Here is a 15087-nt window from a genome sequence, read left to right as displayed (position 1 = left end):
ATGGGTTTCTATGGTTCCTTCGCATTTCTCAGTATGTCCCCTGATGCTGCTAACATCCTTTCTTCAAATAGAGGAAGAGCACTTGCGAACGGCTGCTTAAATACAATACATAGTAGCCAACGTTTACGCGATCTGACGTAGAACGTTATTTTTATCACTACGATAGTGATTATTTATTTCATGTTAGCACTTCGTTCTTTGCTAATAGCTGAGAACGGAGGAAACTCATACTTCGAATAATGTTTCCAAAATGTGGAGATTTGAGAGGATCATACTTCGAATAATGTTTCCAAAATGTGGAGATTTGAGAGGAACATAGATGTTAAATCAAGTTCTATTCTTCTCCAAATATAAAACCGACGTGTTTAGGGAAAAGCCATAAAATTTTTCATCTGTGCTTATATTTTCGGGTAAAAAAAAATTGAAGAAAGCACAGATAGAAAAAAGCAATTCTAATTTCCAAAGAATGTCGCTACTGTTATTTCTTACTGATCGGTGAAGACGAGCAAAGCGAACACCAAAATAAGCCTGAAGTCCGGCCTTAGCTGGACGTTCAGGCTGGTCTACATATATGTATCTATTAGGTCGGTGCAAAAATAATGCACATTTTTCGTTCACTTATCTTTAATATTGAAGCTGTATAGTGTTTTGTAGCGCATTTCGTTGTGGTTTCTAGTGATGAAGTGATTTTGAACGAGAATCTGCATTTGGTCACTACCAAAACTTAGAAGATAATATGTCCAAGCAAGATTTCCAACCATTCATCCTCTACGAGTTCAAACATGGCAGGTCTGCAGCGGAGACAGCTCGGAATATCAACGCTGTTTGGGGTGAGGGAAGCAGCAAATCCACGGTACGGCGTAGTCCCAAAGGTTTCGTTGTGCCGATATGAGCCTCGAAGATAGGAAGGTCGTGGCCGCCTTCTTGAAGTTGATGACCACCTGCTGAAAGCAATCATCGAGAGTGATCCGATTAAAACAACACGAAAGGATGTCTATCAACTAGTCGTTGACAATTTAACGCTCGTCCGCGATATGGAAAAAAACTGGACAAAGGAAAAGTTGAACAATTGGGTGCCGCATGAACTGAGCGAGTCCCAGAGAAACCGCCGTTTTGAGATTTCACGTTGGCGAAGATGCATGGACAGTAGTGGTTCGTATCTCGATTGAAAAAGTTGATTTTGAGGCGAGTTATAGCGTTTTGAAGTGAATGTTTGAAAACGAGCATTATTTTTGCACCAACCTACCATATCTATATATAGCTATCTTTCTATATCTATCTATATCTATCTATCATGATCATGATATATAATAACGGGCTTATTTTGTCACGTGTGTGTGTCAATCACGAAATTGGAAAAGGACGATGCAACGGGTCCACCGGCCCCAGATAACCCTAAAATGGGTTGAATCCACCGGCGTCGAATTGGTGCGCCGGCGCCAGAGAGCTATAAAAGGGGATGCGGCGGGTCCACTGGCGTCGAATCGTTCTGCCACAATGCAGTATTATCGCGCAGTAACTCCGTGTGCATATTGCAAAAGGTAAATGGGACGTTGCAACTGTTTCATATCCGTGGCCGCTACGCTACGCGCGCTGCTTCTCATCTCTATTGCTCCTTGGCGGGCCTTTTTTCTTTCATGTTTGCTTCAGGTTGCTGTAACATGCCTTTCTCAAATAGTGGAAACACGAATGAAACCGGCTGCTTAAACAGTAGCCAGCAGTTCACATGATCTGACGAGGAATGTTATCTTTATTAGTACAATGGTGTCGTTCACGTCATATTATGTTAAACATCATTGTTGGGCTGTTGGAGAAAACAGGAAGAAAACCTATATTTTGAGTGATGCTTTCAAATTGTTCTTATATTATGTTGATATCGAAGGAGTGTTTGAAGCTGAAGTTTGCATATTCTCAAAATGTAGAACTGACACGTTTAAAAAGAAGACTATGAAATCTTTCGCCTTCATTCACAGTAAAAAAAGAAGAAAACGTTGTTAGAAAAACGAAATTCTAATGTTACAGGAAATGTCACTACCATTTGGTTAGTTTTGATTAATTGATTAGTGAAAAGCGAAGAGAACACCACAGAAAGTCGGAATTCCGGCTTTAGCCGGACGCTCAGACTGGTATATAATAACGTGCTTATTCTGTCACGTGTGTGTGTCAGTCGCGAAATTCGAAAAGGAGGGTGCGACGGGTCCACCGGCGTCGGAGTGGTGCGCCGACGCCAGATAGCTACAAAATGGTGTGAGACGGGTCCCACGGCGTCGGATTGATGCGCCGGCGCCAGATAGTTATAATGTGGGATGCGACGGGTCTTCCGGCGCCGAAATGGTGCGCAATAACTTTGTGGGCATGTCGCAAGAGGTAAATGGGACATTTCATAGCCATGGCCGCTGGGTCCACACCTATCTATTTATCCACACTTACGTATCTATTAGGGTGTTCGGAAAGTATATGCCGAAAATTTCGCAGTAGCGCAGATTTTTTGAGATGCTCTGGAAGTTCCCGTTTTAAATATGTTATGTAAGGAAACTACCGCTTGTATACACACAACATATCTGGCTCCCTCTTCCTTGCCTATTTCATCCTATAATGGCCGAACATTCCACCTATATTCGACACGTACTCCTTTACAAGTTCGAATCTGGCCACCCCGCTGCTGAAGCCCATCGAAACTTAAGTCAAGTATTCGGCACTGAAGCCCCTTCTGATCGGTCTGTGCGCGCCTGGTTCCAGCGCTTCAAAGCCTGAAACAAGAAACTCGAAGATGAGCCTCGCCCTGCTCGACCGACTGCAATATCATTCGAGGAACTGAAGAATCTGGAGGAGCAGCATCCATATGAAGGTGTGCGGTATTTTGCTGCCAGTCTTGGCTGTTCGCTGTCCACCGTGAGCAATGGACTGCGATCTCTCGGAATAATGAAAAAGCTCGCTCATTGGTTTCCACATGCATTGAGCGATGGCAACCGCCAAAGACGTCTGGACATCTGCACTCAGCTGCTCTCCAGAAGCCGCAGATTCGACTGGCTGGAGACCATTGTCACTGGAAATGAAAAATGGGTCCTTTACGTCAACCACACCCACAAACGTGCGTGGCGCGTTGGCGATGAAATGCCGGATCCTTTCGTGAAAGTGAAATCCACGAGAAGGTCATGTTGAGCGTCTGGTGGGGAGTTCATGAAATCTACCGTTTCGAACTGCTGCCGGACAACTCAACAGATACTGCCGAGGTCTACTGCGCTCAACTGCAAAGACTGGCCGACAAGATCCGCAAGGAGCACCCGAAGCTCGACAACGTTCGCCTGCTGCACGATAACGCGTGCCCTCACATCGCGAAGAAGACTTCTCAGAAAATTCTGGAGTTCGGATGGGAAGTTCCGCACCCACCGTACAGCCCAGACCTGGCCCGGAACGGCTACCACCTCTTACGCTTCAGCATCACCTGGAAGATGATCGTGACCCCCTCGAAAATGACCTTTGGGCTTTCTTCGCCTCCAAGTCGCCGGAGTTCTATGCCAAAGGAATCCGTGATCTTGTGAGACGTTGGCAGAAGGTTGTCGATGTTGATGAAGATTATTTCGTCGAATAATAAAATGTTGTTAAAAAGTTGTGTTGTTTTGAAATTTTCCGTATTTCGGCAGATACTTTCCGAACACCCTAATGTGTCTACCTGATCTATCTATCTGATCTATCACTGCCTTCTGATGTCAAACACTCATGTGACCTCGCGGCAAAAACATACGATTGTTAAGGATCTCACCTTAAACACTAAGTTTTTTTTCACATTAACATGAGTGACGGGAACAATGAAAACTTTAAAATTTTTAACAAAAAAAAAAGCACAAACGCAAAGTAGTAAGCACACACGAAGTAGCAAACATAATCCACATAGAAAAATTACCAAAATTAACAACTATTTGTGCAAATATTGAAAAGATGAAAACATTCAAAAAAGAGGACAAGGATCTAATCTAATGCGAGGATTTAACGTATGAAACCTTTATATTCAACTCTTTCTTTTTGTAATGTTTAAGTTAAGCTCACAAATATCATAACGTCTTTTTTCTGCAGCGGAATATAGAGACGTAATTGTTATTTCTAATCAGTATTTCTAATCAGTAAAAGTTGCGGTGGGAAAAGTCGTCATGAAAGATATTGACTAGAGAAAAATCATAAATCACACTTCTTTAGTCTTTTGAATTCTGCAGCGAAAAGGCAGTTCCCGTGTGAAAAAGTTCAGGAAAGATTTTTTGAAAGAGAATGCGACAAATTTGTGATTTGCTGATTTATGAAACAAAAACTTTTAACGTATCCGTATACTCTAAAGGTTAGACAATTCTACTGCTTTTAATCTACTTACCCTATAATCAAAGGACCAATCACTTTTACTGATTCATGAAATTTGTTGTGAACATACTCATCATAGTCTATAAATTTTCACATATGACTAAATGCGAGCTGTCCTATAAAGTGTTTCACATACGTTCCTATTGCTATTAACAGTAGCTCAATGGGAGAATAGTGGGCGAGTGGCTCTGGTTCGTTCTCCGCCGATGCGAAGTTTTTCACCTTTCTAGAGTATTTTCGTCACACACAGACAAACACACACGGAATAAGCACGTTGTTATATAGCATCAGTTTGAATGTCCGGCTAAAGCCGGACTTCAGACTCTCTGTGGTATTTGCTTCGCTCCCCTTCATTGATCGACGAAAATTAATATTAGTGCCGTTTTCTGTGAAATTAGACTTTTGTATCTCTAACAATCTTCCTTCATCCTTCAAGCCGAAAGATTTCATGGTCTTCTTTCTAAACGCGTCAGTTCTATATTTGGAGAACATCCAAACTTTAGCTTCAAACACTTCTTGCCAATATATCATAGACAAAATTTTAAAGCATTACTCGAAATATGGGTTTTCTTCCTGCTTTCCCTCAACAGTTATCACAGAATGATATTTTAACATAAAATGACGTGAACGATATCATAGTAGTGATAAAGATAACGTTCCTCGTCAGATCATGTTGTTGTTGTCACTGTTGTCTACTATTTAAGCAGCCGTTCGCATGCATGTTTCCACTTTGATAGGAAAACATGCTATCCACCTGAGGCGAACGAAGATGGAAATAGACACGCGGAGAAGTCATTAAGGTGAAAAGCAACGCGCACAGTGGCCACGGCTGTGAAACTGCTGCAAGCATTTATTTTTTGTTACATGCACATTAAATTATTGCGCACCATTTCGACGCCGGTGGACCTGTCGCCAACCTTTCTTTGGCTATCTGGAGCCTGCGCATTAATTTGACGCCGGTGGACCCGTCGCACCCCTTTTTTGGAATTTCGATTCACACACACATACATACACATACACACATACACACATACACACATACACACATACACATACACACACACGTGACAGAGTAAGCCCGTTATTATATAGCATGGTCATGATGATATCTATCTACCTATCCATTCAGTCATCTATCCATCTAAACTATCAATCCATCTAATCAGTTCCATTTTTATTGTTTATTCATTCGTTCTATCTATCTATCTATTTTTTACATACGCATGCCCTCCCGTAGTTTCTTAACCCCACATTGATGATCATCTTCGATGTATTATCCATGACTGTGTTCTGTCTTTCTGAGATGATTACAACTCGATGGGCGCAGAAGCTAAAGGCTAAGACTCAAATGGCAACTCAACAGAGGATTGAGGCCAGTGAAAGATGTGAACAGTTTTTTCTTTGGAGGATGTTTAACGATCCGGAACAAGTGGTAGCGAGATGGGGCGAGATCTGAGAAACAGGGTGAAGAAGAGACAGTTTAGCTGTTCAGGGCCTCAAGTTGATGGCGAACCGTCGAAGCGCGCAGCCAGTCGTCTCAGCCTTGAGCTTCTATTTCCAGGAAATTGTAGCCCATCTGGAAAGATATAACAATGTGATGGACACCCATGGCGATTACATCGATGGATGTTCACCAAAGCGTCATTAAGAGACTATGAAATTGTGAAGGATATGCGTGTACAAAGTAGCAAATCTAATATATATATATATATATATATATATATATATATATATAAGTCTGATCGTCCGGCTTACGCCGGACTCTCAGACTTTGTGTGGTGTTCGCTTCGCTCACTTTCATCAACTAACCAAAATATACTTTTAAATTGAAATTCAAAAATTAGTGGTAGTGATATTTTCTGTAAATAATAAGAGTTCTGTTTTCATGTTGTTTTGTTATTTTCTTCTTTCTTTTTTAATAGAGCAGTGGGTACGTGAGAAGATCGCATCGTTTATCTATGTCACTGATGTTCATCAACTTTGATCCTGCAGCCTGTCGAACATGGACCGCAAGACTCCTTCTTGCAGGAACGTCGTTTTCTTCACCCACGTATACGACTGCTACTTCGTTTGCAGTAGGAATAGCGTACTCTCCTCTTGCAAAACCCCGCTCTCTGCTGTCATCGAATACCATGCGAATTGGTATGGTTTGCCGATTTTCTCGCTGGGCTGCCGCTATTTCCATTTGCTCCAATTCGCTCATCATTTTAAACGATTGAGCGTAGACATTGTTACGCGCAAACCATTCACTCAAAAACAGCATGAGGTTAGGGTTGCAGTCCGAATTCCGCATATTCCCAAGGCGCTGTTGGGCAGCCATTTCAGTGTCTAGAATATATATTTGACCGAATTGACGTTGCTCCCCTTGGTGAGGATGAAGCGCACCCAGTCGGTGATAGATTTGCCCGTGAATTCGGTAACAATATGGCCCCCTTCCAGAAATTGTGTCAACTTGAGCCCCCATCGAAGCCATCGCGAGAGCAGAGTTGAATGCTCTTATATTTTCAAGAAAGTTGCGCTGACGGTGCGTCATCTCTGTGGGAGCCGCTCTATCTCGCACAAAGAGCTGTTTTAATTGCTCTGGAAACTCCTCAAACAGATTCAAGTTGAATCGCCCTCGGTCACAGCAATCAGAAAAAATGTACGGATGCTGTCGCTTCACTTCAAAGGCGAAGTGCAAAGCTCCACAATTTGAACAGCGATTTTCTAGTGCTCCAAGGTAGTTCACATCCGTGATGCGAGAACGCAGTGCTAAACCTGTCATTTCAGGAGCGGCATTACGGCGAATATGTCTTTCAGAGTCGTTGCGTAAGCGTTCAGCGCGCTGTTCTTCTGGTTCATTCTGTCGTTGCAATCGTTGGCGCTCAGCGTTTGCAGGGCGTCTTGCTGAACGTTGCTCAGAACTCTCATTTTCGCGCCGCCTTTGTTCACGTTGAGCATTTGACAGCAGTCTGGCAGATCGCTGCTCATCGTTCTCATTTTGTCGTAGCCTCTGGTGGCGTTGTGAGTCCTCCAGTAGTCTTGCAAACCGCTGTTCATCGTTCTCACTTTGGCGTCTCCTTTGCTGGCGTTGTGAGTCCTCCAGTAGTCTTGCAGACCGCTGTTCATCGTTCTCACTTTGGCGTCTCCTTTGCTGGCGTTGTGAGTTCCCCAGAAGTCTTGCAGACCGCTGTTCATCGTTCTCACCTTGGCGTCTCCTTTGCTGGCGTTGTGAGTTCCCCAGAAGTCTTGCAGATCGCTGTTCATCGTTCTCACTTTGGCGTCTCCTTTGCTGGCGTTGTGAGTTCTCCAGTAGTCTTGCAGACCGCTGGCCATCGTTCTCACTTTGGCGTCTTCTTTGCTGGCGGTCTGCATTTGCCATCTGCCGAGCAAAACGCTCTTCAACGTCTTCGCTTTGGCGTCTATTTTCCTGAAGCGCTGCATTAGCTGAGCGTCTGACCAAAAGTTGCTCCTCGTTTTCGTTCTGTCGCCTCCGTCGTTGTTGCTCTGCGTTTGCTTGCCAACGGATACTGCGCTGCTGTGAAGTCTCTCTAAGGCGGTGACTCCTTTGGCGTTCAGCGTCATTAATATAAATTCGAGGTCGTCCTGGTCGTCGGTTTTGCGCTGTTTGATCCATGAAAGCTTGCAAATAGGTTTCCTGGATTCGACAAAGTGAGATTTGATGAGGTAAATAGCACAGCCCGAAACAGAAGTTTATTGGGAGTAATGAAATAAGTCAAACATACTTGCTAGTAGTAGGAAATGAAAAGAGTCAAAACTTTTTTAAAATCTATTGCGCTCTCAGCACGCACCTACGTTTTAAAATAAGAGCAAAGCATTCTTCACAGCAAGTTGATTTTAACCCCCTAAAAATTATAGTCCATGAAAATGGTGCCATCTAAGGTGCTCGAACAATACGGTTATTAGAGGTACGTATGTACGTATATGTATATATATATGTCATACATACATACATACATACATACATACATACATACATACATACATACATACATACATACATACATACATACATACATACATACATACATACATACATACATACATACATACATACATACATACATACATACATACATACATACATACATACATACATACATACATACATACATACATACATACATACATACATACACACATACATACATACGTACATACGTACATACGTACATACATACATACTTACATACATACATACATACATACATACATACCTCCTGCTCTCTGCAAACAGCTACCAAAGAATGAAGTTTTGGCATAAAATGACGTGGAAGACGTCATCTCACTGATAAAGATAAAGTTCCACGTCAAATCGCGCAAACTTTTAGCTCAAAACACTCATTCGTTTTCGTTCCCTACACAGTGTAGACACGATTTGAAAGTGGTATTCGAAGAATGGGTTTTCCTGTTGTTTCTCCCTAACAGTTACGGCAGAATAATGTTTAACATGAAATGACGTGGACAACATCATCGTACTGATAAAGATAGCGTTCCACGTCAGATCACATAAACAGCGTGCTACTATTTAAGCAGCTGTTTGAACGTGTATATCCAGTTTCTGAGGAACAGCAGAGCCGAGTAGGTGGAGCGCAACGCCGAAAGTGGTTACAACTATAAAACTTTTACAACGTCCCTAGCTTTACGACGCCGGCACACCAACTCTACGCCATTGGATCCGTCGTACCCCCTTCTATAGCAATCCGACGCTGTGGACCCGTCGCACCTCCTATAGGTATCCGACGTCGTGGGACCCGTCGCACCCCCTTCTATAAGTATCCGACGCCGATGGACCCGTCGCACCCCCTTCTAAGGCTATCTGGCGCCGATGGACCCGTCGCACCCCTTCTAAGGCTATCTGGCGCCGATGGACCCGTCGCACCCCTTTTTTTGGTATCCGACGTCTTGGACCCGTCGCACCCCTTCTATAGGTATCCGACGCCGATGGACCCGTCGCATCCCCTTCTAAGGCTATCTGGCGCCGATGGACCCGTCGCACCCCCTTCTAAGGCTATCTGGCGCCGATGGACCCGTCGCACCCCCTTCTATAGGTATCCGACGCTGTGGACCCGTCGCACCCCCTTCTAAGGCTATCTGGCGCCGATGGACCCGTCGCACCCCCTTCTATAGGTATCCGACGTCTTGGACCCGTCGCACCCCCTTCTATAGGTATCCGACGCCGATGGACCCGTCGCACCCCCTTCTATAGGTATCCGACGTCTTGGACCCGTCGCACCCCCTTCTAAGGCTATCTGGCGCCGATGGACCCGTCGCACCCCCTTCTATAGGTATCCGACGTCTTGGACCCGTCGCACCCCTTCTATAGGTATCCGACGCCGATGGACCCGTCGCACCCCCTTCTATAGGTATCCGACGTCTTGGACCCGTCGCACCCCCTTCTAAGGCTATCTGGCGCCGATGGACCCGTCGCACCCCCTTCTATGGCTATCTGGCGCCGATGGACCCGTCGCACCCCCTTCTATAGGCTATCTGGCGCCGATGGACCCGTCGCACCCCCTTCTAAGGCTATCTGGCGCCGATGGACCCGTCGCACCCCCTTCTAAGGCTATCTGGCGCCGATGGACCCGTCGCACCCCCTTCTAAGGCTATCTGGCGCCGATGGACCCGTCGCACCCCCTTCTAAGGCTATCTGGCGCCGATGGACCCGTCGCACCCCCTTCTATAGGTATCCGACGCCGTGGACCCGTCGCACCCCCTTCTAAGGCTATCTGGCGCCGATGGACCCGTCGCACCCCCTTCTATAGTATCCGACGTCTTGGACCCGTCGCCCCCTTCTAAGGCTATCTGGCGCCGATGGACCCGTCGCACCCCCTTCTAAAGGTATCTGGCATGGACCCGTCGCACCCCCTTTTAAGGCTATCTGGCGCCGATGGACCCGTCGCACCCCCTTCTATAGGTATCCGACGCCGTGGACCCGTCGCACCCCTAAGGGCTATCTGGGCCGATGGACCCGTGCACCCTTCTAAGGCTATCTGGCGCCGATGGACCCGTCGCACCCCGCCTTCTAAGGCTATCTGGCGCCGATGGACCCGTCGCACCCCTCCTATTCCGACGTCTTGGACCCGTCGCACCCCCTTCTATAGGTATCCGACGCCGATGGACCCGTCGCACCCCCTTTTAAGGCTATCTGGCGCCGATGGACCCGTCGCACCCCCTTCTATAGGTATCCGACGCCGTGGACCCGTCGCACCCCCTTCTACGCTATCTGGCGCCGATAAACCCTCCCTCTTCTATAGGTATCCCACCCCGATGGACCCTCCCCCCTTTTTTAATATACCCCTTCACACCTCATTTTATAGCTTCCTAGCTTCGAGGCATTAACTCGACGCCGGTGGACCCGTCGCACCCCTCATTTTGAATTTCGTGACTGACACACACACAGACACACAGACACACGTGACAGAATAAGCCCGTTATTACATAGTAGATATATGTACATATATACTAGCCTGAACGTCCGGCTAAAACCGGACTTCATGCTTTCTTGCTGTTCGCTTCGTTCGCCTTCACAAATTAGAATTGCCTTTTTCTATCAACACTTTCTTTAATTTTTTTACTCGAAAATTTAAGCATAGATGAAAGATTTTATGGTTTTTCCCCAAGCGCATCAGTTCTACATTTGAGGAACAATCAAACTTGATTTTACATCTATGTTTCTCTCAAATCTCGATAATTTGGAAGCATTATTCAAAGTATGAGTCTCCTCCGTTTCCAACTAATAGCAAAGAATGATGTGCTAGCATGAAATGACGTAATTACTCAAATTACCGAAATGCTACTTAACTCAGACCAAAGGCAGAAATATAGCGTATTCCTCAGGGCTGATCTTACATTTGTATCTTATATCTTACATTTCACTATCGTATTGGCATCTTACATTTCACTATCGTAGTGATAAAAATAACGTTCTACGTCAGATTGCGTAAACTGTTGGTTATTATCTATTGTATTCAAGCAGCCGCTCGCACGTGTGTTTCTTCGTTTTGAAAAATGATGTTAGCTGCGTTAGGGAGACATGCTGAGAATTAGGTATGTGAAGGAACCACAGAAATCCATTCCACTGCGTTGGGGCTTTTGCGCACTAATCCGACGCAGTGGAAATCGTCTCTCCCCACTTTGTAGCTTTCTGGCCCCGCGCACCATCCCGACTCCATTAGACCCGTCACACCCCATTTTGCAGCTATCTGGCTTCGGGGCACAAATTCGGCGCTGTAGGACTCGTCTCACCCAATTTTGCCGCGTTAGGGCTCCAGCTTACCAAACCGACGCCATGGTATCCGTCTCCCTCTCTTTTTGGGATTTCTCGACTGGGACACATATACACAGGCACACACACGTGACAGAATAAGCCAATACAGCATGATAGTTTGCAAATTTGGGAGTACACATTCACATAAAAGTTTATTTACCTTCACTAACATATGAGAGAAAATAACTTGCCTTATCAACGCCAACATACATGTGTACATAGCTTTGCACAACGGTTAAAAGGTAGAGTGCTCGCCCAATGAGTTTTCCATCATTATGGAGTTTTTTACATATATATGTATATATATATATATATATACATATATATATATATATATATATATATATATATATCATGATATATAATAACGAGCTTAGTCCGTGTGTGTGTGTGTATGTGTGCGTTTGTCTGTGTGTCACGAACTTCGAAAATGGGGGTGCAACGAGTCCACCCAGCGTCGGATTGGTGCGCTGGGGTCAGATAGCTATAAAATGGGTTGCGACGCGCCCCGCGGTTTCGGATTTGCGCGCCGGCGCCAGATACCTATGGAAGGAGGTGCGACGGGTCCACCGGCGCCAGATACCTATAGAAGGGGGTGCGACGGATCCACCGGCGCCAGATTGGTGCGCTGGCGCCAGATACCTATAGGAGGGGGTGGGACGGGTCCACCGGCGCCAGATACCTATAGAAGAGGGTGCGACGGGTCCAACCTCGCCAGATTGCTACAATATGGGGTATGACGGATCCACCGGCGTCGGTGGGCCCGGTCATTGGTGCGCAATAACTTAGTGTGCATGACACAAAAGATAAATGGTTGGACCCGTTTCATAGCCGTAACCACTTGGCGCTTTGCTCTTCACCTTTATGACTACTCCGTGTGCCTATTTCCTTCTTCTTTCGCCTCAAGTTTGTAGCATGCCGTTCTCAGAAAGTGGAAACACGCATGCGAATGGCTGCTTAAATAGTAGCAAGATGTTTATGAGATCTGACGGGGAACGTTATCTTTATCAGTAGGATAATGTCTTTCACGTCATTTAATGTTAAAACATCATTCTGTGATAACTATTTGGAGAAAACAGGAGGAATACCCATACTTCGAGTAATGTTTTCAAATTGTATCTATATTATTCTGGCATCGAAGGAGTGTTTGTAGCTGATGGTCGAATATTCTCCAAATGTAGAATTGACGCGTTTAGAAGGAAAACTCCGTAATCTTTCGCTTTAATTTATAATATAAAGAAAAGAAGGAAAGCGTTGTTTAAAAAACGCAAATCTAATTTTACAGAAAACACCACTACTATTAACTTTCATTGATCAGTGAAGGGGAGCGAAGCTAAAATCACCAAAAGTCTGAAGTCCGGCTTTAGCCGGACATTCAGACTGGTATATATATATATATATATATATATATATATATATATATATATATATATATATATATATATATATGTATATATGTATATATATATATATACATATATATGTATGTATATGTATAACCTAACCTTATATATATATATATATATATATATAACCATATATACATAGGTTAGTGAACTTTTCTAATGTGAACTTCGCTCGCCTTCGCCGATAAATAGGAAATAACAGTAGCGACTTTCTTTTGCGAAATTACTACTGTTTTTCTTATCAACCTTTTCTTCAATTTTTTTCTTCAAAAATTTAGGCATAGATGGGAGATTACATGATTTTCTTCCTAAACGCGTCAGTACTATATTTGGAGAACAATCAGACTTAATTTTACATCTATGTTTCTCTGAAATCTCCAGGAATTGGAAACATTAGTCGAAGTATGAGTTTCCTCCACTCTCAAAAATTAGCACAGAATGATGTGCTAACATGAAATGAGGTGAATATCATTATCATAGTGATGAAGATAAAACTCTACGTCAGAACACGTGAACGTGTGTTGGCTTGTATTGTATCTAAGCAGCCGTTTGAAAGTGTGTTTCCACTTTGGGAAGAAAGGATGTTAGCAGCATCAAGGAAATATGCTTGGAAATAGATGCGCGAATGAGTCATAGAAAACCGTCCCACCCAATTCTACCTCGCTTTACCTCGCCGGGGCTCCAGCTCACCAAACCGACGCCATGATAATCCTCTCCCTTTCTTTTTGGAATTTCGTGACTGAGACACACGCATACACAGACGCACACACGTGACAAAATAAGTCAGTTATTATATAGCATGATAGTTTGCAAATTTAGAAGTGTACATTCACATAAAAGTTTTTTTACCCTCACTAACGTATGACGAAAACTAACTTGGTCTATCAAACATGAAGGTATCAACAAACATGAAAGTACATTCCTGGACAATGGTGGAAAGGTAGAGTTTTCCCTTATCAGGTGTACAGCCATGGTTCGGCACCCCACCAGTGCAGACTTTTGCATCATTATGGAGTATTTTCGTGACACACAGACAAACACACACATACACACACGGACTAAGCGCGTTATTATATAGCATGATCATGCTATAGTTTCCACTGCGTCGGATTGGTGAGCGAAAGCCCCAACGCAGTAGAATGGGTTTCTATGGTTCCTTCACATATTTAATTCTCAGCATGTCTCCCTGACGCAGCTAACATCATTTTTCAAAACGAGGAAACACACGTGCGAGCGGCTGCTTGAATACAATAGATAATAATCAACAGTTTACGCGATCTGACGTAGAACGTTATTTTTATCACTACGATAGTGAAATGTAAGATGTGAGATACAAATTTAAGATCAGCCCCGAGGTTATATTTCTGCCTTTGGTCTGAGTTAAGTAGCATTTCGGTAATTTGAGTAATTACGTCATTTCGTGCTAGCACATCATTCTTTGCTATTAGTTGGAAACGGAGGAGACTCATACTTTGAATAATGCTTCCAAATTATCGAGATTTGAGAGAAACATAGATGTAAAATCAAGTTTGATTGTTCCTCAAATGTAGAACTGATGCGCTTAGGGAAAAACCATAAAATCTTTCATCTATGCTTAAATTTTCGAGTAAAAAAATTGAAGAAAGTGTTGATAGAAAAAGGCAATTCTAATTTGTGAAGGCGAACGAAGCGAACATCAAAAAAGCATGAAGTCCGGTTTTAGCCGGACGTTCAGGCTGGTATATATATATATATATATATATATATATATATATATATATACATATATATATATATATATATATATATATATAATATACGAGGGGCAACCCAACCTTAAATGAGTTCTTGTTCAAACAAAGTTTATTTTATGAGAAGCGTCTGCATCTCTACAAATTATTTTTCTAAATCATTTCCTTTCTCAATACATTCCTCCTAAAGTTTTGGTAATTTCTTCATTCCGTTTCCCAAGAATGACGTTGGACGGATATCTAACCAGTTGCGCACAAATGTTTCCACTTGATCGTTAGTATCAAATCGCTTGTCTTCGACTACTTTTTTGAGGGTTTCAAACACGTGGAA

At 43.7% G+C, this 15087-nt stretch overlaps 3 protein-coding genes across 3 annotated transcripts; 2 read left to right on the top strand and 1 right to left on the bottom strand.

The window, feature by feature from the left end:
• Positions 1 to 3155: 3155 nt before the first annotated feature.
• RB195_023160 (uncharacterized protein) lies at positions 3156 to 3542 on the top strand (the record flags this gene model as incomplete). The annotated part of the gene is made up of 1 exon (XM_064210501.1): positions 3156 to 3542. One exon carries the CDS (start codon positions 3156 to 3158, stop codon positions 3540 to 3542), a length of 387 nt encoding a protein of 128 aa, XP_064066382.1.
• Positions 3543 to 5653: 2111 nt separating this feature from the next.
• Positions 5654 to 5998, top strand: RB195_023159 (uncharacterized protein; the record flags this gene model as incomplete). Its single annotated transcript, XM_064210500.1, has 2 exons — positions 5654 to 5782; positions 5843 to 5998. 2 exons carry the CDS (start codon positions 5654 to 5656, stop codon positions 5996 to 5998), a joined length of 285 nt encoding a protein of 94 aa, XP_064066381.1.
• A 267-nt stretch (positions 5999 to 6265) lies between these two features.
• Positions 6266 to 7966, bottom strand: RB195_023158 (uncharacterized protein; the record flags this gene model as incomplete). The annotated part of the gene is made up of 1 exon (XM_064210499.1): positions 6266 to 7966. The coding sequence occupies one exon, from the start codon at positions 7964 to 7966 to the stop codon at positions 6266 to 6268; it is 1701 nt and encodes a 566-aa protein (XP_064066380.1).
• Between the last annotated feature and the right edge of the window lie 7121 nt (positions 7967 to 15087).

Source organism: Necator americanus, chromosome X, assembly GCF_031761385.1.
Source record: "Necator americanus strain Aroian chromosome X, whole genome shotgun sequence".
Classification (NCBI taxonomy): Eukaryota; Metazoa; Nematoda; class Chromadorea; order Rhabditida; family Ancylostomatidae; genus Necator; species Necator americanus.
Note: the sequence above shows the minus strand (reverse complement) of the source record. Positions and strands in the feature narration are given on the sequence as shown.